Raw genomic sequence first — 24719 nt, 5'->3', positions numbered from 1 at the left:
TTGTCTAGCTTTCTACATCTCTGCTATTTTCTATCTATTCCCGTCCTCTCACAGTCAGAGACATGCATGGAGTAGATTAACTTCTTCTTCCAACTGCTCCCTTTAGCAGTCGCCACAGTGGATCATCTGACTCCCTCTCACCCTAATCCTCCCATCCTCCACTGTCACACTAACCCTCTGCATGTCCCTCCTTCACTACATCCATGAATCTGCTCTGCGACCTTCCCCTTTCCCTCCTGCCTGGTAGCTCCATATTCAGCATGGTTTGTACTTTATATCCACTATCCCTCCTCTGCACATGTCCAAAGCATCTCAGCCCTGTCCCTCTAACTTTGTCTCCAAACCGCCCTGATCTCATCCATCCTGGTGGTCGCTCCCACTGAAAATCTCAACATCTTGAGCTCTGCTTTTGTCAGTGCCACCATCTCCAAACTGTACATCACAGCCGGTCTCACTACCATCTTGTAAACCACTCCTTTTACTCATCCTGCCATCCTCTGACACTCGTCTCCACCTGCTCCACCCTGCCTGTACTCTTCTTCACCTCTCTTGTGCACTGTGGTTACTTTAGATGGTTGACCCCAGATATTTAAACTCATGTACCTTCACTACCTTTACTCCTGTTACATTTGTCTCTATTCTAAATTGTCCATAGGTGTGAATCGCCCTATCATAGACAGCTGACCTATGCAGGGTGTACGGTGCCTTTCACCCTAAAACAGACTACAACTCACATCTGCACAGGTTGGCAACTCACACTGCAATAATCTAGATGGATAAATTGCACCACTGGCTAGAGAAAGAAATACACAATTAAATTCTGGAGTTTACTCCAAGAGAAACATGATAAGATTCTGTCTCTGTGGCACTGACAGGCGCAGTCAGATTATGTGCTGTTCACTTCCGCCCAACTTAACTTCACTGTATGACTCACCTGCTGCAGCTTTCTCCACATAGTGCATCTCATTGTAGAAAAGGGAAACTTGTGTGTATTTCTCTTTAACCACATTGGCTATGTAGTGTAATAATGTTTGTTTCCGGTCTGTAGACTTGGTATCAAGTAGCTGCAAAGAAAAAAAAAACAGACATGTTGAAACATTTTCTAAAACTCTTTAAAGTTTTGCTAAAAGGTAACAAAATGCAACTTACCAAGTCTAAACTCTGCAGCTTGAATCCATACACCGCTCCTCTTTTGCTGCTGTTCATGTAGTTTCCAAGTGCTAAGATAATCTGCAGGACAGGAGCAAACAAGATTGAAAAAGGAAACCACGCATGCATTCGACACGATGCGTCACAACAGACGCAAATGGTTCCGTTACCTCTAAAATCTTCTTCAGCTTCTGTGATGACTTGATGGACACTGATGCTGCAATGACTGCATGCAGTTGCTGTGGGTGAGAATGAGACATCAAATCCAGCACAGCGCTGTTGCTTTCTAAGGTTGCAGCATAAAAACATTAAGAATGACAACGTAGCGTCGTTATTCACCGGTGTAAGCATCTGCACGCTTTCGGCGAAGTTGCCGATGAAGGCCATGATGGTCATCTTCTGCATGAGCCTCTCGATCTTACTGAACTGCATCATGAAGCGGTCCTCATCCGTCAAGCTTTCGAGAGGCTTGCGCTCCTTCTCGAACTGTCGCAGGACTTTAATCTCGTTCTCCGTGGGCTGGAAGCGCATTAGACACTCCACAAAGTCCACCGGCAGAGTCCGTAAATCAAACCTGGATAATAAGGAGTCACGAGGACACGTGTTATGAATCATTAGTCTATTTTATAAGAAAAACAGGCATACAGCCATGCGAGTTTAGGAAAACAGACTGCATGCAGGAACACCGGTCGAAGGCTTACAATTGAATGGCTTTGCAGATCTCCTCGGGTGTCTTGCCCACTTTCCTCAGCGTGATGGCCAGGTTCTTTGCTCTGTTGGAGTCCAGCAAAGCCACCTTGTTGGGCCCCTTCTGGATGACCTTCTGCTTGCTTGCAGTGAGGTCGATGGGCGGGCCCTGGGCTTTCGTCTTAAACATCTCCTCGAACTCATCAACATTCAGGTCCTAAAAAGCAACAGCAGTCAATTCGTGATTCATTTTCCTGGGATATAAGCAGGAAATGGATGCGTAACCTCTGAATCAGCGGAGAGCTTTACCTCCAGTATCTTCTCATCATCAATCTCATTGAAAACAGTCCCATTGATCTGGTTTGGTTTCAGGGCCACCCAGTTGAAGACGGGCATACGGAACTTGGTCTTTATGGGTTTCTTGATCTTAACAGCTTAAACAGAATACAGACAAGTTAGCACAGGGTGTCTATCTACAATCAACAGTTCACATAAGCATGCAGGTGAAAGGGTAGACAAGTACCTGGGACTGGTAACACACATGGATATGACTCTCTGGGTAGCTAGATGCCATATCTGTCTAATCTCTAAAAACAAAGTCCCACTTTGTGTTATTTACATTAACTAAATGCTTTCTGTAAGTCCTTCAAAACAAAACAGAAAGTACGCTGACTTGTATGTATTTTTTCCCCAAATAGAGCAAAGCTTCTTAGCCTTTGGCTGGACAATAAAGGCCAAAGGGGATCGGTGTATCTGTTAAGTAAACGGTGTATGCGGTAAGCCTGATGACAAACTATTTATTGGACAGATTATAGCTATTTGTAGCCACCACTGCTGCTTCATTGAAGCTGAACATTGACATGGTGCCCTGATTCTCCACACGGACAAGGTGTCAGCAGGGACAAATAAGATAAGGCTGTCATGGGAAAGGTAAACAGCATTCCGGTATGCACGGCGCCTATCGCTTTAATCATCTGCATGCCACAGCAGGTCACTGCGCCCCAGCATGCACTAAAGTCTTTCTGATGTTGCCAGATTTCATTCAGATAAACACTTAAACAAACACAGGAGTAATACTACAGAAATGTGGAGATTGCTGTGTTTTTCAAGGGAAAACTAGTTTTGGGATGTGTTGCTTTATATAGCATGTTGGCAAGCGTACGATAATGAAAATGGTGAAAGAAGACAGAAAGTGTTTGAGAAACGTGAATATAATAATTGTGAAGATGGATGAATACAGCAAACAGGTTTGTGTTTTTAACTGGGGGAAGTGAAATGGGGGACACTAAAGGGGAGGGGTGGGGACAAAACAGCAAACACGACAAGCATAACCTACAGAAGAGTTTGATGGGTCCCTCTGGTCGGCAAAAAAAAGGAAACAATTATAAGACAAATAAAAAGGAGGGTTAGTGAGAATTAATGCACATCTCAAATCACACAGTACAGTAAAGAATCTTCGCTCCAAGGGAGAAATATTTACCCCCATCTACATACAGTAAGATCTGATTAGTGACAGAACTTAGTCATCAAGTCGCACAAGGGTCACTTATCAATACTAATCCACTGAGCAGAGTAAATAAGTCTGAACGTGTATTGTGGCGTTCTACTCAACACAGACGGGAAACCAAATATATAATAAATACGTTCCTGTCTTTCTATTTATCTGATTGCCATTTTTTAATATTCTGTTTGAGCCCACCAACTAAAATGAGGCCAATCAGTGGCTACTGTCTAACTCAGTACATCACAAACTGGCAGCAGCTCTACAGTAAAAAGCCTCCCAGCAGTATCTCTGGAGTTAGACGGTCCTTTCAGCTGCTCGCTTATCTCCCAAGAGGTCACCACAGCAGACGATTTGGCGTGTTTAATCTTACGCCAGATGCCCTTCCTGACATAACTCTTGACCACAATGTAAGAGTGACACTGCTGAAAGTATTACTTATTAAGATAAGGAGTTTTACAGGAGAATCGGTACAAAAAACCCCACATTTTTATGCAAAGGAGACACATCGGTAACAAGATTGTTAAGATCATACCGAGCTGAAGAATTCAGCCAGTCCTAGGAAACACTTGTAAGTGACTGGTGATAAAAATGTTTAAAAAACTGGCACAAAGTAAGAGGCAAAAGTTCCTTTAGGGCTAAAATACATCTTTAAGCAACCAAGGTTTTCCCACGTGCTAAATTGTTAAAACTCACTGTGGTTTTTCTTTGCATTTAAAGTAATCGCCATATGATTCCATATGCAGTGATTTCTGTGCACTTTATGAAAAGCAAGGGGAGGTTTTGATCAAAAAGTAGTTCAGAGCAGCTCATTAAACAAAAAAGAAAAAATGAACCAGCTGATTTTTTAGGGGGGACAGTGAGCTAAATCTAAAGCTCAAAACTTTAATGTCACGACCTGAGTCAAGCCTGACACCAGAGTTTGATGAAACCTTGGTTTTATTTTAAAAAATACTTAATAATCTCAGCTACAAAGACTTATCTCCCAGAAAGCACGAAGGCAAGAAGTGGTGTCTCCTCAAAAGCCAACCTCAGGCTCGCCTTTACCCAAACTCCCTCACCCATTAATTAGAAATTAAGCCGTAGTGACACCCCGAGACTTCTGCACGGCCACTGCAAGGCGAGTAGAGGTTGCAGAGGATTGCAAACCTTGAACTATGAATTGAAGCTAGGTTGTTTGAGTCTGTATGAGAGTGAACACTGAACACAAGGTCTTTACTGTGAAGCAGCGGCAACATGTATCAGATAGCCTCAAGCTAAACTAGAAGCAGCTGAGTACATTAGCCGCTGTTATGTAATATTCCAAAGTTTGTGTGTACAGCAGCAAACATGTACTAAAGCAAATCAATAATATAATACTGGGGGAATAAATAATAAAGCAGTGCTAAAGCAGAGCCACATAAACACCACGTCTTGTATTATCCTATATGAACAAATTGTGCATAATCCCTATTCTACACATTTTCACAATGCATTAAAGAACATTGACTCAGTTGATTTGATGACTTTACCTGCTAACCCAGAGTTCATGATAACGGTGGGCGTCCCACAGCCGGGCAGTGGGGGAGCCACTGGAGGAGGCGGAGGAGGGAGAGGGCTGACGTCTCTGTCAGCATTCCTGGGGGTGGCGGGGGAGGCGGAGGGGGTGGTGGCGGAGGCGGGGGAGCTGCTGCTGCTGCTGGAATTGTTGACGTTGGTCCGTTTGACACTGGGAGAGGGGTAAGAAAAACAGTTCAGGCTGACAGAAAATGATCCGCTGTTATCGGCTCGGTTATCTCCAGCTAATAATTCTGAGCTAATATTGAACCTACGTGTGCCGTTCATCGGAAGCGGCGGGGGCGGAGGAGGCGGTGGAGGTGGAACAGTCGTGCCCGCCGTAAGTGCAACATGGTTTGGACTGATGGCTACACCGTTTCCGCCGATCACGGCGCCCGGCGAGCCCTCCGTAGCAGAGGGAGGCGACGTTAGGATTGAGATGTCTCCGTCTCCTTTCTTGTGGATCTTGATGGTGCCCTGCTTCTCCAGCTCGTGGATCTTCTTCTCGAGTTTACTTTGTCGCTGGATGGCCTCGTCCTTCTCCTTCAACATCAGTCGCAGCGAGTGCACCTGCGAGCTGGCATCTTTATAGACTTCCTGTGTGGTACAGGGAAACAGAAAAAGGGAACGTATGAGAAAAACAGAAAAATATGTGTGGCAATGTTTTACATTTTTTCTACGATAAGCTTAACTAGCTATCACCAAGTTGAAGGACTGATGTCAAGGTAGAGAAAGCGGGTCTGACCCTGATGGATTCCAGCTCCTTGTTCCTTTGCATCAGCTGCTTCTCCAGCTCTACAATTTTGGCCATGGCTTCATTCTCCATGTCCTGCAGCTTCTCTGTCATCTATGGGAACAGTATCAGGAAGAAAAGATTACACAGTGATTTGAACTAACTGCAGAGACACCATTCAAATCAACATGTTAGCACAGAAATATACTGAGGCACTACGAGGGTTTCATATTTTCATGTATCTGGATTAAAAATGATCTGTCAGGGCCTAAAAGTTCTGCATTTTTCAAAAAGAAAACCTTTTGCACCATATCAAGTTGCTATTCCATCAACTTCCTATTGTTAATATTCAGACTGCTGCAAGAGAAATAAGATCAAAAAGGCAACTTTGCCTCAAGTCAAAGGGTACAACCAATACTAGAGGGTTCTCACATGTGATATGTTCTCCTCCAGCTCCTCCACCCGCTCCAGGGCAGCATTTTTGGTCTCCGCGTCCTCCAGCAGCGCTCCCACGTCAAACACATTATCCAAGTAAGCCTGGATCTGGACCTGCAGCTTATCACTCTCTGTGTGCTTTAGTTTCTGCAGAGCAGATACAACAAGTTGGGGAAGAGGAGCTGTAGTTTGATTTCAGCTCACTGCATTGGGATAACATCGATCTTTCTGCAGAAAGTCAGTAGACAAAGGACTACAAAGCTGACCACTGTTTCTAAAGTAATGGAAAAGCCATTATTGACTGTGGTTGCTGTCTCAGGGGTACTCTAATGACAGCCTATGCTCTGGACTGTGAGTGTTCAGAAGAATGTCTGTCTAGCCATTTTCCTGCAGCATTATGTCTCAACTCACATCTAAGTAGTCGTCCAAACACAGCTTGGTGAAGTCATACTGTAGATGAACCCTGAAGTTCATGTCCTCCACTGAGTGCACGACGATGTTGATGAACTGCATGCACGCCACCTGGGGAATAGCAGGTAGGAACAGTTAGCGGAAGAGAGAGTTCACTTCATATACATTTTCTATATTACACTGTTTATAGGACTGTAAAATAGCTTTATAGATCAGTGTGCAACAAGCTTGTGTTTTTATACACCAGTCTGCTACTTCCACGATTTGGTTTTTATGCTCATATATCATATATGTTGCCTTTTATTATGTCTCGGGTGTATAAATCCTTATTATTTTGCTCGCTTAGCTGGCGGGTAGCTTATCTGGCAGATTAAAATGATCCGAAAAAACAAATTAACAAAATCTGCCAGTTCAACACTACTGCCTGCCTTATGGGAGCTTGCATAAACAGATCAAGGGGGATCTACTCACAGTTTCTAATGCACACACACGCGCTTCCCAATGCTAAAATGGGCTTAATGAACATCCTACAACAAGCTCAGCTGCCCCAGTGTGAGAAAGCAGCTTTTGGCAAAGTCTGTTTGCTTCAGTGCTGCTGTCAGGTGACGACTGCCTATCGGGAGGACTGCAAGGGAAACTTGTGACACAAGTCCTGTTCAAAGTGAAGCACTATTCAAGCACAGCCCCTGTTGGTTTTCACTCAGATTAATTAGAATTCACAGAGATGTGACGTATAAAATCAAGCATAAGGTGGCATGTCCTTCAATGTTCTTAAGTCTTTTCTGTCAGATTAATTAACACTGCTGAGCCTTGAAAAAACAAAAGGTCTTTGCTTAGGGATCCTCAGGTTTGATCCACTGCAACACACATCTGTAGCTTATGCAGTGACCTTGCACAGAAACTGATAGTACTGCGGGTACATATCGAAAGGTTGGCGGTTCACTTCCTGGCTGCCCCAGTCTGCATGTCAAAGTAATCTTGAGGAAGATACCAGACACTGAGCTGCTCTCGATGTGTTCATCTGAGTGCAAATGTGTGTGTGAATGCTAAAAAGAAAAGAGCTGTATAAAGAGCTCATTTAAGAACAAGTCTGTTTACCATTTAAGTTCGATTGGGGTTTAGACAGGTATATGAGGACCTGTTTCTAACCTCTTCTGCCCACACATTACAGTTCACATCATTTTCTCTGAACGTTTGACACTGAAAAATCATTCGGCTTCACAGAAAGGGTTTTCGGGGATTGCAGCACAATTAACAGTCATCACAACTGTGTGTGGGCTGACCATGAAGTCAATGTTGTTGTCCTCATTCTTGAAGTACTCCATTAGCTTCTCGAATCGCTGCTCCTCCATACACACCTGCAAAGAAAACCACACATTGATTTACTTGATTTGTTTTAGACCAGCTGGAGAAACAAAGCCAGGAATTTAGCCAAGAATGGCACCTCATAGACTTATTAATCATGTGTCAATATGTGGTAAAAACTACTGATGTAAGCTGCAAAATACTTTACAGCTTCCTATGATCTCACAGAGAGCTGTTTTCAAAGCGATAATTAATAAGATACGTTTTAACGAACTGCTGCAGGATCATTCTTTTATTTTATTTCAGCTACAGTTTGCACCGTGCATCTGTTTTCAATGTTACTCGCAGTATGTTAAAGCGTGTTTAGAGTGGAATTTGGGAGATAAAAAAGAGGGAGTAGAGAGATGCTGTGCAGTTCAGGGAGTTCATGTGGATGTCAGTGAGGCAGACAGAGGATGATAAAGAATTGAGAAGGAAGGGAAGAAGGAAAAAAAGGAGGGATGCAATGCTGTGAGCTTTAGCCTGCAGCCCTCATCATTCAGCAACATATCTAAGTTACTCAGAAAACTAGATCTCACGTTATGGTAGACAGTGTCACTTTTCATCTGAAAGGAAAAAAAAAAGAAAAGAACAACTAAACCCTGCCTCCACCAGAATAGAAAAACATGCTGCCGTGCTTCCAGGACTCACATTATCCAAATGCTTTCTCAAACTTCGTCTCATTAGACGGGCAACGTTCTCTCTATGCCTTAATCTCCCATTAATGCCAGTGCCGCTGAGAGCAACGCTCAATATTTCATTCCGGGAGTGTAAATATTACATTAACTGCAGTCAGCCCATGTTTGCGGGCCGTATGCTACAAAATGGGGCTGCTGTTAGCGCTCTCTCCATCACAAACCTCCCACCTCTTTCTCCAGCAGCCAGAATGCCTCATCCAGACAGGCGGAGGTCAGGCAGGGCTATCTGTTAAAACTGCCTCACTGCTTTTCTGAGCTTTGAAGCTACTGCCAAATCCAGTTAACACGCATATAACTGTTATCACTTGCGGCTGCGTGGGTCGTCCTATGCGACGCAGCTAAACTGGTGTCTGTAATCTGTTGACTAATAGAATTCATTCCTAGACGCTATCCCTTTGAAGCAACGAGGAATATGCCGGCCTCACAACTGCCAGACGAGCATTCCTCCAGGGCTGAGTCACTGTTTGAAGCAAAACGTAATGACATACTCGTCTCCTCCGAACCATCTTTGCAGCTCGTACCTCCTTAAAGTTGTCGAACGCAGAGAGAATAATTTCGTGGCCTCCTCTCACGAGGCAAACCGCCGCCAGGAGCTCCAAGACCAGAGCTTTGGTTCTGAAAAACAGGGAGAAAATGATGTCAGGAATAATTAATGAATGAACAGAAAAGCAGGAGATAACCGCAGAGGAAACAAAGCGGAAAACTGTGTAATTTAGGATCATCTCGCTACTGAAACGTCTGCATAGGACAGATCATAAACAGCAACCACTGTCACAGCGAAACAAATTTTCATTGTGTATACATTAGTTTAACCTCTTGACAGTCAAAAGCCCAGAGTTAAAAGGGGGTTAAAGGGCAGGTATAAAAAAATGAATACTTCTTGGCCTGATTCATGTGAGTTTATTAAAGTGCACAGACACTGAAAGTGCCAGCTCATCCCGTCTCCAGTTCATTCACGCGGGATTTCTATGTCTGGATGAGACGAAATGTGACAGGTGATGCAAAGTGGTTCCACATCCACTTTAAGAAAATCCTTAAACCCTGGGGCATGAAGTGAAAACACGACCGACCACACACACACACACACACACACACACACACACACACACAGACAGAGTGCTCCTCGTAGCCGTCTCAGTGAGCAGCTGCCAGTGTGGTGGACTGTGCCAGCGGTGCCTTGACCCGTCTGTCAAGATGAATGTGCCTCTGAGCAACAAGGGCTCCCACTCTCAGACTGTGCAGGTGCACAAAATCTAGCGTTTGTGCTTTTATGGATGTGGGTCCAAGTTGGTAAAACATAAAACCGATCTTATTGAATCTTTTATCCAACAGCTCTTTTTTTATTTGAAAAAAGAAACTTGAGATTTTGTTCTTTATTTACTTACCTTTTCATTTTTGGTTCCTTTTTTGTTTTGTTTTTCAACCTTTGGTCGAACTTACCTCGGGTTTTTGTTGTTGAGGCTTAGTGCAATTTCATTCACAGCATGAGGGTGTGACATGACCATGTTGAAGCCATACTGGAAGATGAAAGACAGAGACAAAGCAGTTCATTAACAGAGATGATGAGACACAGAATAAGCGAGATGGGACTCATAATAACAAAAACAACTTAGAAAATTGAATTTAGCTTAAAAAAATGTTGCTCAGCTCAGAGAGACGTGCAGTCTGTGTGGACTGGATGGTCCATGCAGAGGCCTTGGAGGCTGACCTGGTAGTTCATGATAGCACGCAGGCACATGATGCAGACGTGGACATCATCTTTTTTGCAGACCAGTCTGGAGTTTTTCAGCGTTCTCCGGCTGGGCAATGTGTTGAAACTAATAAATAAAGATCAGAAGTCAGTATTAAAGGGAATAAAGCTATAGAATAAAATGTTAAGCCTAAGTGACTGAACAAAAGAGTTCACAAGAACTGGATAAACAAGATAACAGATGCCATTTGTAAACAAGCCCTCATTGCACACCATCTTCTGCACATAATGAGGCTGTTAAACTGCTAGGGCACCTTATATTAACACACACAAAGGCTATAAAATCTACAACCGAGCACAGGGTCACCGGATGCCTTCTTTCAATTGTTTCAACAGACCTTCACGGAGATATCACTTACAGCTAACACAACAGCAGCCAGTCATTTGCATGCAGCACAGTGATTGTGCAGCTTTATCTGGACAAAAACAAGGCCTCTGCTCCTGGTGCAGCTCCCACACTAAAACAGAAATGCTAGAGCAGCAGTCTAACTGAATAATATGCAAAAAGAGTCGGAGAAAAGGAGTTCATTTTCAGACTTTTATCACGAGGTACAATTACCAAACCCAAGTTCTGGGGAAAAAATGTGTCTTCGGGCTACTGACAGACATGCCAATTCGTGTCATCACCCATGCCTGTAGGCGTGACTTCTCTGTGAGTCAAAACACAGTGTGTGAGTGTGCATGTGTGTTTGTCTGAAAAGGAACGGAGCTTTCAAGGGAGAGGCAGCGGTTTGAGGATGAAGACGGCTCTAAATTTGCAGTAAAATGAGCTAGAAAATGAAGTTGAGGCATGATTTTTCCTGCTTACACAAGTATACACATTTGCTATGTGAGTATTTCTGCATATTGGATTCAGTAAAGTGCAGCATTAAAATAAATAAATAAACAAATGAAGTAGATAAACAAGGCTTTTCCTGACAGAACAGGAGCACCTGCTTCAAACTGCAGAAATAATCTTCCATCCAGGGGTTTTTCCACTCCTGATTAGGCAACATCCAGGAAATGACTAATCAGCGCTTTCTAATCTCAAACCAGTGAATAGATACATTATTATGTAACACCAACAACATGAGGGAGAAGTTTGAGAGAAAAAACACAAAGAAGAAGGGAGACAAGGAAAGAAAAAAGAAAATTACATAATGAAAAGAAGGTAGAAAAGATACAGAAGAAACAGAAGAAGAAGGAGGAACAAGAAGAAAACATGAAGGAACAAGAAAGAAGATGAAGAAGGAGGGGACAAGGGAGAAGAAAGATGAGACAAAGAACGAGAAGAAGCAAAAAATAAAGGAGAAGAAGAACAAAGAAGTAGATGAAGCAGAGGTAGAAGAACAAGAAAAAACAGAAGAAGGAAAAGGAGACACAGAGTGAAGCAAATAGAACACCAAAAAAACCTAAATGTAATTTAGCTAAGAGAACATCAATCACTACAGCTCTATTTACAAGCTATCAATAACAGCTCTAACACGGCTACATGTGACTAGCTAACTCTTCAGACATACCGTCTTAATTGAGAACACTTTGGACAGCTCAGTGCACTCGGTGTCCTTCAAGTTGGCAGTTTCAAGAAGACATATAGATAAGACTTAATGTGGGATCTAACAGTTTCTCAGTATTTATCATTCTACTTCAAAGCCAGTCTAAAAAGCATAAGGGAAAATATTCTGTATAATGGACAAAATCGATATTATTAGGAATTATAAAACCACTTGCAGGCCCAAGCAAAAGCTTCATAATTCATTTGCCATTTAAAAAAATAGAAAACAGAAAAAAGCAACCAAAATACAGAAGCTTGTTAGAAGCTACTTATTCTACTCATACTGGTTGTAGCCTAGTGCTGAGCTTTTAATGGTTGTTGTAGAAACTAGGCTAACGTCTGCACAGAATGGCATTTAGGGAGCCACACAAGCAGCACACAGACACACAGGCAGGAACAATGAGTGCAGTAAAACCCATTTGCTCCAAGGAAAGGAGAATTTAGTCACAAGCGCAGGAGGGGGGTGGGCAGGCAGTACAAATAATTCACATCCCCGACACAGACAGCGGGACAAATAAACTGGGCAGCTCTAGCAGGGAGGTAGAAAGTACAATGAGGCCGGGGATTGTGCGTGGACGTCCATGTGCATCTCTGCTCACAGCATTATAAGTGCGTTTGTTTCTCTAGAAGGGACGGGGATGCTGGGGTTAGAGCCGAAGAAAGCTCACTCTGAGCCAGCAGAGCGAAACTGAGACCTGCCTGCTGTCGAAGACTGGCAGACAAAAGAGCAGATGACTATAGGAGGGTGGGGGGGCATTAGGACAGAACAGAAAAGACAGTCAGCCTCACTGAAGATGCACGCTCAAGAGTGATGTCACATCTGGGGCCAGCAGATGTGTAGGTGAGGTGACATGACATGGGAATGTGAAGTTATTTATGGGACAATATTGATATTTGACAGTCATTTAAATATCAGTAAAGCATGGATGAAATATGTGCAAGTAACAATAAAACGAGACCTCATCATGTGGTCTGTCTACAACTTCCACATTTAGCAAATTAGCATCTAAATTCCTGGTGAAAAATGTGCAAAAGCCAAAACACCAAGTCAGTTTGTATGGTCTGCATTTCTTCCATCGCATCTATTTACATATTTATCAAGAAAACACTGCTACTTTGTGACACCCCACAACAGAAAAAACAACAAAAAGTGGCTGACTTGATTATCATTTAAGGATCTCGTATTAAAAAGACATGTGCTTCCATGAATCAATAGTGCTCTTTGTGTGCAGTGTGTTCAAGTTAACCTCTTCAGAATAAAGGATTAGAGGCCATAGAAGTCAGCAGGAGTGCTGTACCAAAACATTAATGGAATGACGGGCAAGATTAGAGAAATAATGCACATTTAATAGGATTTAAGCACCTATATTGGCATGGGTTTGTAAATAAACTGCCCTGAAATCCTCTACACACTGGATTTTGAGTGAAAAGGGTCTGTTTGGTGTTTATAAAAACCTAAACAATAAAACCTAACGAAACCCTATTTCTATAAGAAGATCTGTCACATGAGAAATTACTGTTACTCATGTAATCACAGATTATCACAGTCAAAAAATCCAGGCAAATGGTACTTCCCCCCTGCACATATCTTAAGCCATTTATAGACTTACAGACCTCATGACTACACAAAGGACGTGGCTGAGGCATCATATGAAATGTGTGACTTCTCAAAATAATCACGATTCCCCGGCCACACAAACCTAACTGTTAAAACTGGCCAGTCATTTCGTCAGTCAGAGAGGACAGTTTGTGTGTGTGCTGTACCGTAACGTGGAATGTCGCCCGACTCGGGTGATACCGTTCCCAGTGATGGGAGATGGTAGGGTGCTTCCTCCATGGAGGTCTTCTATAGAGCGGCTCCAGGGCTTAGACTTATCCATCGCAGCCTCTGGGTTGTTCTCCAGGCACTCGCCATCGAAACTGTTGTAACAAGGAACATCAGCGTTTACTCGGATTGCTTTACATCTGATGCTGTTTACAGGCTGTGAACAACAGGTCGTCTAATTTATAAGACTGCAATGCCAATGCAATGCAATCAATCTGAATCAGTCTGTGGCGATAAGTGCAACTTCTCTGCAAAGCATCTGTTAGCAATAATGACTCAACTCAACTGGCTGCCAACTAGTTGTATTCTGGTTGTTCCTGTGTCATTTTGTAGTTAAACACAATCCTGTAGCAGCTAAATCATTTGGGGAGGAATTTTTCCTTCAAAATTACAAGGTTATGGCTGGACTCTGAATGTGAATTTTAATGTGAATTTTTCTGTATGTAGACAGCAACTGATTTGTGAGTTTCAGCAATTACAGCTAATTGCTGCATTATCACAAACAGAATGTAATTGTTAGCTTGAACCCATCCAGTCACAAACTGGATGGGTTCAAGTGACTATCAGTCATTTGAAAACTGCGATTTTTTCCTTGGTGTGACTGTAGCATGAAGTAGTTATTTCCTACTACTACAACCAAATCAATACGTGGTGTCTGATACACACATGTATTTTTGTTTGTTTGTTTGTTTAACCATGCTTTTAAAGTACGTTACAACTAAGCTCTGCAAAGTGTATGAATTAGCCTATTGCTATCATGTTATGAGCAATGTACATGTAGTCATGAGCATATTTCCTAAAACAAAAATATAATTTTTTTCTAGATGTGGGTGTAAATACACTGAGGAGTACAGCGAGAAAAAAAGGCAGTAAATTTTGAAGCAGTGGCATTAATAGGAAGTGAAAAATGCTAATAATTAGCCAGACTCTTGCTAAGCTAATCGAATAATGCTAGGCTAGCCAGCAGATTTTAAAAAAAGCCACACTGACCACCCAATAACAGATGAGGAATTCATTAGTAAACCACAAACCCTGCTTCTGCCTATAACATATTCAAACATAACATATGCAGTCTTATTATCTTATATATTAGGGCTAATTATAATTATATATGAGGCTAATTCTTTTAAAAGTAAAAAAGTGTTCAACTCCATGCTTTTAAAAAAAAGTAACAAATGTTTTAAAGGGTTTTTGTGTTAGACATGATCCTGTATATTAGAAAGGAAGCTCATGTTTTGTTGTACTTGGCGCAAACTATGGAAAGCTGCTTGTTAAATCATACCTTTTATGATCTATTTCAGTTTTTAGACTGGTCCTTTGACTTTAATTTGCTGCTGCAGTGGTACTGTGTAAACACAATTTTATGGCTAACCATTCATAATTTCGACAGACTATAATAACATATGGTGAAGTGGAGTGGTGAATTAAAAATTTAACTGTGTGGCACTCTGGCCCTGAACAGCGACTCTGTGAGTGACTAATAACCACACTGTCAATCCATGAATAGAAGCATATGGTTAGTATAACACACAGTGCCTATGTGTCAGCACCGGGCGTCTAGTGACTCAGTGTTTCTAACAACCGTGCAGCAGCGACGGTGGTGCTGGCGCTGTGTGGAGATGCATCAGCGGTTGTGCAGAATAGCATCGTTGTGTTGATTATGAGTTCTGCATATAGACCATTGTGGTGCAAAGAGAAAGAGCTGCCAGAGACTTACGTGACAGCATACTGTGCGAAAGAAAGATAGTCCACCAGCACATCCAGGCCTTTGTTCTCTTCATTTAGGAATTCTCGTACCCACCTGAAGAGAAGAGGACACTATTAAACCAGGAACACTTCAAATGTGTTTGATTAATTGACAGTTACAAATCAGGCAAGTTAAAGCAGGACTTTTCAGAAACATGACAGTTGTGAGTCTAAACTCTAAAATAAAAAGATGGAAAGGGAGAGTAATACATTGCTTTTTAAGAGTACACAGTATTTTAAAAATGTTTATTATCGAGTGCTCTCCATAATGTTTAGCACAAAAACACAATTTTTGTAGTTTTGCCTCTGCACACAGTGGTAAATCAAAGAATCAGTATGTGATTGAAGTGCAGACTTTGGGCTTTAATTCAAGGGGTTTTACAAATATTACACTCATTTTCATTCACCCCATTTTCAAAGGTTTAAAATTAATGGGAAAGACTAACATAAATGTGAAGACTCTTTTTAACCATTTAAAGCCTGAACCATTAAATAATTGCGAGAAAATTCAAATATTTTATTGAACCTTATGACAATATTAATTCGCATATATGAGTTTTATTTGTATCATTTTACTACATCTGGCATTTTTTTCCATTTATTGCTTAAAAAATACAATTTTTGTCCAATTCTTTCAGGTTTCAGTGTGAGAAAAAAAATATCACACTGATTATGTAATAGCTGAAAAAATGCACACAAAAAAAACCCCAGGTACCAAATAAATACTTTAAAAAACTTGACACCCAGTGTCTGCCCGAAGTCTAGAACTCACGGACACCAGTTGATGCTTGTCTGTGGGTCTCTCTGCATTCAGTTTTGTACTTAGTAATGGAAAAGCATGCTCTGTTCAGTTGAGATCAGCCAACTGACCATTGAAAAGTAATCTGTCTGGTACAAAAAAGTCTGAGCTGTTTTGCAGCATTTGGCTGAATCTGAGCAGAGTTTAGTTCTGTGCACTTCAGAGTTCATCCTGCTTCTTCTATCAGCAGTCATATCATCACTAAGCACTAGTGGCCTGGTTCCACTGGCAGCCATACATGCCCATAATCGCATAACACTGCCTCCACCATGTTAGATGTAATATCTGTTCTCTCCTTCTCTACACTTTTCTCTTCCTGTCATTCTGATACAAACTTGTTGGTTAACCTTGTTTTATCTGTCCGAATAATTCTTTTTCTGAACTCTGAAGGCTCTTGGATGTTTCCTTGCAAAGTCTAATCTGACCTTCCTCCTCTTGAGTATAATCAGTGGTTTACAACACAAACTCTATACTATATTTCCATTCATGAAGGCGTCCCTTGATTGCAGACCTTGACAATGACACGCCTACGTCCTCGAGAGTGTCCTTGACTTGGTTAGATGTTGTAAAGGTTCTTTTTTTAACCATAGAAATAATTCTGTCATCATGCACTTTAGCTGTCTTCTTTGGTCTTTCAGGTGTTTTGGTGTTGCTCCCTGATAGATTTATTTGGGTTTTTCTGCCTAATTTTGGCCTTACTCATTTGCAACAACATCTCTTTGTGCCTCATATTTGAAATCAAATCTTTGTCCCGAACATTATGTATAACATGTTATGTGCAATTAGTTTTTTCTAAACATTCTTCCCGGGCTGTAACCTGGCCTCGGTAGATGTTTTCAGATTATTCACCCTGTCTCCCTCCTTTGCAGAGAAGAATTGCATTGACCATTTCAAAGCTTCCTGGCTCAGAGGAACAAACGTGTTCACAAATACGCAAATAGACTCTCATTATTAATCTTTTATGTATTTATTTCTCTATCGCTCAGACACACTGATAAAGACAAAGCTGAAGAATGATCAAAAGCCCTTTATCGCCTGCCTTACAGGCACTACAGTGGGCCACCCATCCAGCGCTTCGCCCGCTTTCTAGTTTTTTATTCTGCACAGAAAAGCTGAGCTTTTCACAGGAAAGCTCCCACCACCTTTGGTATGTGCTGCTCTCCTTTCGTATTTATAAGCACAGTTAGCTGAATCACAGAGGATCTTTATTTAATCGCGTCTTGTGGAGGTGCCGTTTCGTTTTATTGGTCCCACAACTGCTTCGATGGGGCTGATTGCTCAGCGATTAAATAAATTTGTAGGGCATAAACATAATGACACAGGCAGGGTTCAGAGTGGTAGCGGACTGATGAAAGCTAAACTGCTTTAAAAATCCACTAGCTGCTTCTTTATTAGCTCCCCTGTGGTGTAACTACATAGGACTGAAAGAGACTAACAAGATTGTCCAGTGAAGTAGTGCCTAGTGGGGTCGGTGGTGGTTTAAGTAGGCTCGGGGGTGTGGTCTCATAGTAATTATTACCAAAGGACCCTAACTAACAATCCTCCATTCACTGCATGTTGGTGACCAAGTCAGAAGCAGGCACACATCAGCCGTGCTTGTAAAGGGACAATTTGTCTATTATACACAGCCTGCATAATTAATATCTGTTTTAACCTCTGACACTGTGTTCCAACATCATCAGTCGCTTCTACCCTCCCAATCTCCCTTTCCCTGTCCTTTTGCTATTATGGTACCGCCTCATTGTTTAATCTAGATTAGTGAGACTATTTGTGTAATCTAGTTACCAACAATAAGGTTTCTAAAATAACTTAATCCTTGTAAACATAGCTTCAGCTCTGAAGGCGGACATCGTCTCTGGCTGTGGTTGGAACGTATTTTTGGTTTGACGAGCAGAATTTGACTATTGTGTAAACAGCGTGTAGGAGTGTGAGAGACAGCGTTGTCAGACACATGAGATAACTTATGTGAGTGTCGCTGACATGGACACACTGAACTAAAACAATATGTGTGTGGGAGGCAGGAAAAGAGAAAACCAGAGAGACTGAGAGATGTAGTTTAGGATATAGAGTATTGTTGCTGTTACAACAGCCTGTGGGCAGCGGATGTTCTCAGGGTTGCTTCATCCAATCCTCGACAGGGTGTCCGTGTCTTCTGTGACCATCCAACCCACCATTCTGCTGTGAGCCGCTAGCTTTCATTATTCGTACAGTAAATCCAGGTGCCTCATTCATAAACAGCACAGGTTTATGAATGAGGCACAGGAGCGATCGTGGCTCAAGAGTTGGGAGTTCGCCTTGTAATCGGAAGGTTACCGGTTCGAGCCCCGGCTCGGACAGTCTTGGTCGTTGTGTCCTTGGGCAAGACACTTCACCCGTTGCCTACTGGTGGTGGTCAGAGGGCCCAGTGACGCCGGCAGTGTCCGGCAGCCTCGCCTCTGTCAGTGCGCCCCAGGGTGGCTGTGGCTACAACGTAGCTTGCCATCACCAGTGTGTGAATGTGTGTATGAATGGGTGAATGACTGGATATGTAAAGCGCTTTGGGGTCCTTAGGGACCAGAAAAGCGCTATATAAATACAGGCCATTTACCATTTTCCACATGGTTATACTAAAAATACTCACATGTCTTAAGCACAGCCGTGAATCATTCTCCATTGAAGCCCACAATACTAGTTTTGGTGTCTATCGCATATTTACTATGTAATAACATGTAAACGGTGGCGTATTTATAGTGTAACCCATTTAAATTTTATTAAGGCTTAAAGTAGTGCATTATTAGAGACTTAGATACCACTTTTGGGTGACGAGTGGGTGCTGCAAGCTGACTGCAAGGCCTCACCTCAACAAACTGGAGTCACGGAATTGTACTTTTCTTTTTTTTTCCTTTATTATCTTAAAGATTTTTAGTCATTTTTGCCTTTATTAGATAGAAGACAGTAAAGTTCGGAGAAGGGAGGGGGCACATAGCAAATGACCAAGGCGCATATTCAAACCCCGGGCCGCCTACTCTTTTAAAATGGACTTTTCAAACATGTTTGTTGTGCTAATGCTTGTTACTATGTAATTATCTGACAGATAGCATGGCTTGCTGTGCAGGTAATGGTACTAACAAACCATCCAAAAAGTTTGCTCTCCAGTTTGCTCCCCAGTGTTTGTGAGTGAAATTCTTGTATTTCCTCTGCAGTCTGAATTAGACTGCACAAAAAAACAATCCACAGGTGAACTTGTGTTTTTAATAGGAAAGCAAAGCGACTGGGAATCTGTGTCTTTAAAAGAAAAACTTTGAGCTCCATTCAAATTCAGGTCTGTGTGTTCTATTGAGCAGAAGAGTGGGTCCGCTCTAGCTCTGCATATTTCTGCACAATTTTCCCTCTTCCAAACTTTCACCCTTCAGCAAAAACCAACAATCAAGCGTCCTTATCATTTACACTCACTTTATGCTAGTATTTTCAAAGAGGAAGCAGTGCTCTTGTAACGCTCCCTTTAAAGTACATTTCAAAGGATAGCTGCTTTCGGCTGCTTCCTTGCCACAAGGGGTCGCCACACCAGGTAGCGCTGCATGTTTGAGTTGACAGATTTACACCAGCTGCCGTTCCTGATGCAACCCCAAAGGGGATTTGTATGATCATACCTAATTACAAGAGCCTCTAACCCTTGTTTTGGTTGTTATTTGTTTCTCTAGTACTGCAGTAATAACCTCTTAATTCTTTTAACCAAGCAAAAAATATTTTCTGCTTAACTGACAAGCAAAAGAAAATTAAACTGTAATTTTTTTATGTCTCTTTCTAAATGTTTGCACCATCTTCATTTATTTAAGTAGTAATAGAAGTCTCCTGAATCCAACATGTCCCAGAATTCAGTGGGACTCATTAATGTCAAGCAGGCCATCGTTATCCTTATACAGGGTCTCTAGTTAGTGACTCAGGCTCTGTGATCTTCAGCAAGACAAAACACTGAGACCTTGTATGACTCTCACCGAGATATTGATCTTGCCTCAAGGCTAAACATACAGCACTGAATCAATAACAGCTGCAGCCAGTCGAGGCTTGTTACCCTGGAATACCAGAAAATGCAGATGAATGCATCAGTGTTTTATCTGTTACAACATCAGTATCTCTTTAGCAACCGTATCAATACGTCTCCAGAATCGCAGACTGACGAGCAACTATTGCAAGAGAAATATGTTTCCCCTCCAGACGATGTTCATGTGTCAGCTGCCCGGAACAATCAATTGATTCAATCTTTTTTTCGTCGCCACATGGCTTTCGATGTAATATTAGGTCAGAGCACAGATAGGAATGGGGGATGGTGGTGGTTAATGTCAGTGTCTGCGTCTCCGGGTGTCTGGAATGCCAGACTTTTCCCCTTAAATCTAATATAGGCAGGTCGCGGACATGCAAAGCTACACAAGCCTCGCGCACTTTCTGCGGTGACTCACCCTATATGATTGGTCCGTAACGAAATTTCCAGTTCTCTCAGGACTTGGGTGGACTCCTGTACTCGCCGTCTGAATTTCTGAAGGAGGAAAGAAAGTGGGGGAGGTAAAGTTTCATCATACTCCTGTAAATCAACATGTGGTAGCACAGAGATATTTTGGCTGGAGAACGCTTTGTTTCTGACAGAAAGGTCAGACAAACAGACAGAAGGAACCACACTGGCATTTGGATATAAAAGCAGGCAGCCTGTGCACTGATTACAAAATAAAAGAATGAAAGATGAGATGGAGCTGTTCCCATAGGTTTCTAAATGATGCTTTTATTTGCCAGTAACCAATAAAGAGGCTAAACAAGAAGGCCGGCTGAGTCATTGGAAACTGTGAAAGTGCATGAGTTGGATTTTTTTTTTTTTTTTTTTTATCCACTTATGTTGCTTCTGTTTGCTCATGTTGGTTCTGTAAATAGCAATAATCCCTCCTGGAAGCGGCATGATAAAATCAAGTCACCTAATTGGTTACCTCTCAAGCCTGGCCAGGAGCAGCAGCAGCTACATAAACACAATTGTACACACACACACACATTCTCAACCCCGTTACTGTGGCTACAGATAGAAGACAGCACGCATGAAGCTGTGAACTAACTAGTGAGGGAAAGAGAAACGAGAGAACAGAGAAGATGAGCGGGTTCCTCTTTTCTTTCATCCTCTAACGGGAGGTGTTCTGCAAAACCAAAACCAAAAAGGCCCTTCAGGCTGTTATACAATCACAGGAACAAAACAAGAGAAGTGAGTGACCGGTGATGATCAAACAGCCACACAGTGCAACAGGAGGGCGGGGGGGATGCCTGATCAGAGAGAGGGAGAGAGAGAGAGGGGGAGAGTAAAAGTGTTACATCAGAGGAGCGAGGAGGAGAGGAGGGGAGAAAATTGATTGTATAATAGAGCACTGGCACTGGAGTTTGAAACACAGCGTGTCATAAGGTGAAAACACCATCTCATATCCTGTTGCCGTCTTGTTAATAAAAACTTCAGAAGAGCGTAATCGGAGCGGTGCTTGAAATCAGGCAATTTCCAGTGTTGCAAAGAGCTCGTGAAGTATCACCAAACACAAACGCTTGTCTGCAAGTTTAAGTTTTGGAGGGAGGAAAAAATGTTAGCACTTGCTCTAAGAGATGGAGAAAGATATTTAAAAAAATAAAGGACAGGAGAGGAAGATGAGAAAATAAGGACTGCTCAGCAAGGAAAATTTGATAAATTGGAAATTCAAGTTTGGGTAGATTATAAATGTTGCTTTAAATATCTTTTTTAATCAGTTATTGGATCGATACATTTTGTGACGAACTTACTTAAGTTGAATGACTTAAAAAAACAATTTAAAGTATATAACGTTTGTATTATTCGAACGTTGCATGAAAATGATCTGCAGTTTAGTGCAGGTTAAACTAGTTAGTTTCCAGTATTGTGATGGATTTTGCACTAATGCAGCATATTGGACTGTTACAGGGCAAAATGGGGTGTTTATGGTCGATGCTTGGTTACATCGAGGGTCGTTGAATTCAGTCAAATCCACAAAAAGCACACAGCAGCTGCACAGGTCAGCTGATCACATCCTGTATGCAGAAAAAACAAACCCAGTGCAGCTCACAAGCCAGTTTTTCAGTCTTATTTCTAAGTGATCATATTTTCCACCCTGCACTGCTACACTGGATATTACGGTACCCCCACCAGCCAAATCCCACTTTAACCCCTGGTCTTATAACACCCAGGTATATTCATGTTAATAGTTAGACGTGTAATCGTTTAGGTATTTTTCCTGACAAAACAGGATACTGTAAATTCTACTGTAGACTTTTCATGCTGTTTTATATTCAAGTTAAATAGAAGATAGTTCTGCATTAGTGCCATCCTGTTTTTCCTGCTGTATATATACAATATACTAAACATTGCCAGTGTTTCAAATAACGAGGTCAGCGGAAGTGCAGGCAATCCCCATGAGACTAAAGCAAATACAGTTTTTTCTGCTGTTCTCCATATGATGTCACTGAGAGCGGATATCCCTAATATGGTCATCTTGGGCCGATAGCTGTGGTTGAAATGAGAGAAGAGAAGAGAAGAGAAGAGAAGAGAAGAGAAGAGAAGAGAAGAGAAGAGAAGAGAAGAGAAGAGAAGTCCATCCAGGGTTGGAGGGCCTAGTCACTTTCCATGATGCGTTTGTATCAGGGAGGAAACAGAGCTCAGTCCCACGTTAACCTATTATTAACATTCACAAGAGCTGTTCCCATAGCTATGGCCTGTGTCTTTGGGCTTAGGCGGCGTGTGTCTGGAACATGAGGAGATGAGAAACAGAGTGTTTTTATTAGGGAGGAGTCGTTTGTGCGCTTGTGTGGAAAGCCGAGCAAATTTCGGGGGAACTGCGCAGGCTCTCGGAGCCCCCACCAAACACCCCGCACTCCACACTTTAAGTGCTACCAGCTGCAACACGGAGAGAGCAGGAAGAGAGAGGAGCAGACAGTGGGGAGGGAGGGTGAAGACGACATGAGGGGAAATGAGAAAAAGGAGGAGACGCAGAGGGAGAAGTGAAAGGGGAAAGTAAGCGCATGGAAAGCACTGAAACCAGGAGGGAGGGTAAAAAAAGGGAGTTTTTAGGGAAGTGTGAGCTCAGGAGGGGTCATCCTGGAAACAAATCAATAGCTGATACATTCTTGGGGACTAGTTGGACTGCAGCTCTTCCTCCTTGGCTGCCTATTGGTTGAGAGCTGCCCCGAGGAATGCACCGGAGCCTGCCTATGGAAAAGCAGAGGCAATGACCTCCAGCTCTCTCACAGTGGCACAAAGTGGCAATTGTTTGAGCTTGAAGAAAAGGGGGATGGAGCAGGAATGTAGAAAGAAGCCCATAACTCTTTCTTTTCCTCCACACTCTCTCGTGCTTCTTTCTCTCTCATTCACTGTCCATCTCTTTCAAATCCCCCCCCACCCCACCCCTTAACCCGCTCTATTATTCACTATTTCTTGTTCCCTCCCTCGCCATTACCCAACTCACTTTCTGTTTTCGTTTGATTCCCCTGTGCCTGACCACTTGAGGTTTCCGATCAGGGCAAAGAACAGGGAAAGACTTTCCAAAATCCCACATGGCCCACTCAGCCTATGAGACTAATCGGTAAAAATATAATGGTAAATAAATAAAGAGAGGTTTGGACAAGTCTCTCAGATGTTGTTTTATTTAAAGGGGTTTAATATAGACCAGTTAGTCATGTAGAGACAGATGACTAAGATAAAGAGAAAAGAAGGAGGATGCGACTTGAAGCAGCCCTGCTAGGCACCAACAACGAGTGTGCTGAGTGTTTAAACTGCAGGAGCTTTAAACACCAACTCCTTCAAGTATGGCACTGTGGAAAATTTGCTTAGTCACATTTTACGGGAGATTTGGAGGAGAAAGTTGAGACACCAAATTTAAAGCTGCAACCAGGAGGTGGACAGCTCAGCCACACTTACAATTACACCTACTAGCACCACTAAAGCTCAATCAACAACATTGTTTTTGACACCTCAGCTTTAGGCGGATAAAAAAAGTTAATTTGAGAGCTTAAAAAGTGCTGGTAGGTGGATTTTGTTACCTTCGGCCAGAACCAAGCTTATGCATTTCCCAGCAACTACAGCTAAACAGATTTATTACACACCTGAAAACATTCTTCCGGTTCTCTTATGAGATAAGAAATGTGAAAATTAAACACAGTGATAGCCAGTAACTACCTCATACTAGGCATTCATGTGTGAAAGCTTCAGCAGCATGTGTGGAGGAAGGGAAGAGGAGTACTTCTCCATCTATAGTTTCAGAGTTGGTGTCAGTTACCGAGGCAGATTTATACTAGCTGTCAACAAACCTGCACCTCTACCACTGACACAGCCTTTCAGTGTTTTGTCTATCATGTCTCCTTTGACATGCGTCACTTTCTTCGCGCTTCCTGCCTTTATCAGATCTTCTATAAGTGCAATCTCTCAGGCATTACATTAGCCATTAAAATCAGAGAGGTGTAGCAGTCTCCGTGTTGGTCGATACTCCAGACGACCTATCAGATCAGCTTAACTAGCGCTTTATCGTCACCATCTAACATGCTGCAAATGCGGTTCTTTGTGCCAAA

At 42.3% G+C, this 24719-nt stretch overlaps 1 protein-coding gene across 1 annotated transcript in view; it reads right to left on the bottom strand.

Annotated features, from left to right (window-relative positions):
- Positions 1-24719, bottom strand: part of fmnl2a (formin-like 2a) — a 50634-nt gene that overhangs the window by 6641 nt on the left and 19274 nt on the right. The window contains 19 exon segments of the mRNA XM_025903748.1: positions 935-1064; positions 1150-1230; positions 1320-1388; positions 1489-1723; positions 1851-2053; positions 2146-2270; positions 4849-4936; positions 4939-5045; positions 5149-5470; positions 5619-5720; positions 6039-6188; positions 6453-6563; positions 7736-7810; positions 9016-9109; positions 9935-10011; positions 10203-10311; positions 13543-13698; positions 15321-15404; positions 20585-20661. Coding sequence (XP_025759533.1) covers positions 935-1064; positions 1150-1230; positions 1320-1388; positions 1489-1723; positions 1851-2053; positions 2146-2270; positions 4849-4936; positions 4939-5045; positions 5149-5470; positions 5619-5720; positions 6039-6188; positions 6453-6563; positions 7736-7810; positions 9016-9109; positions 9935-10011; positions 10203-10311; positions 13543-13698; positions 15321-15404; positions 20585-20661 — 2395 coding nt within the window.

This window comes from Oreochromis niloticus, linkage group LG16 (assembly GCF_001858045.2).
Source record: "Oreochromis niloticus isolate F11D_XX linkage group LG16, O_niloticus_UMD_NMBU, whole genome shotgun sequence".
Lineage (NCBI taxonomy): Eukaryota > Metazoa > Chordata > Actinopteri > Cichliformes > Cichlidae > Oreochromis > Oreochromis niloticus.
This window is presented reverse-complemented; position numbering and strand designations above follow the sequence as displayed.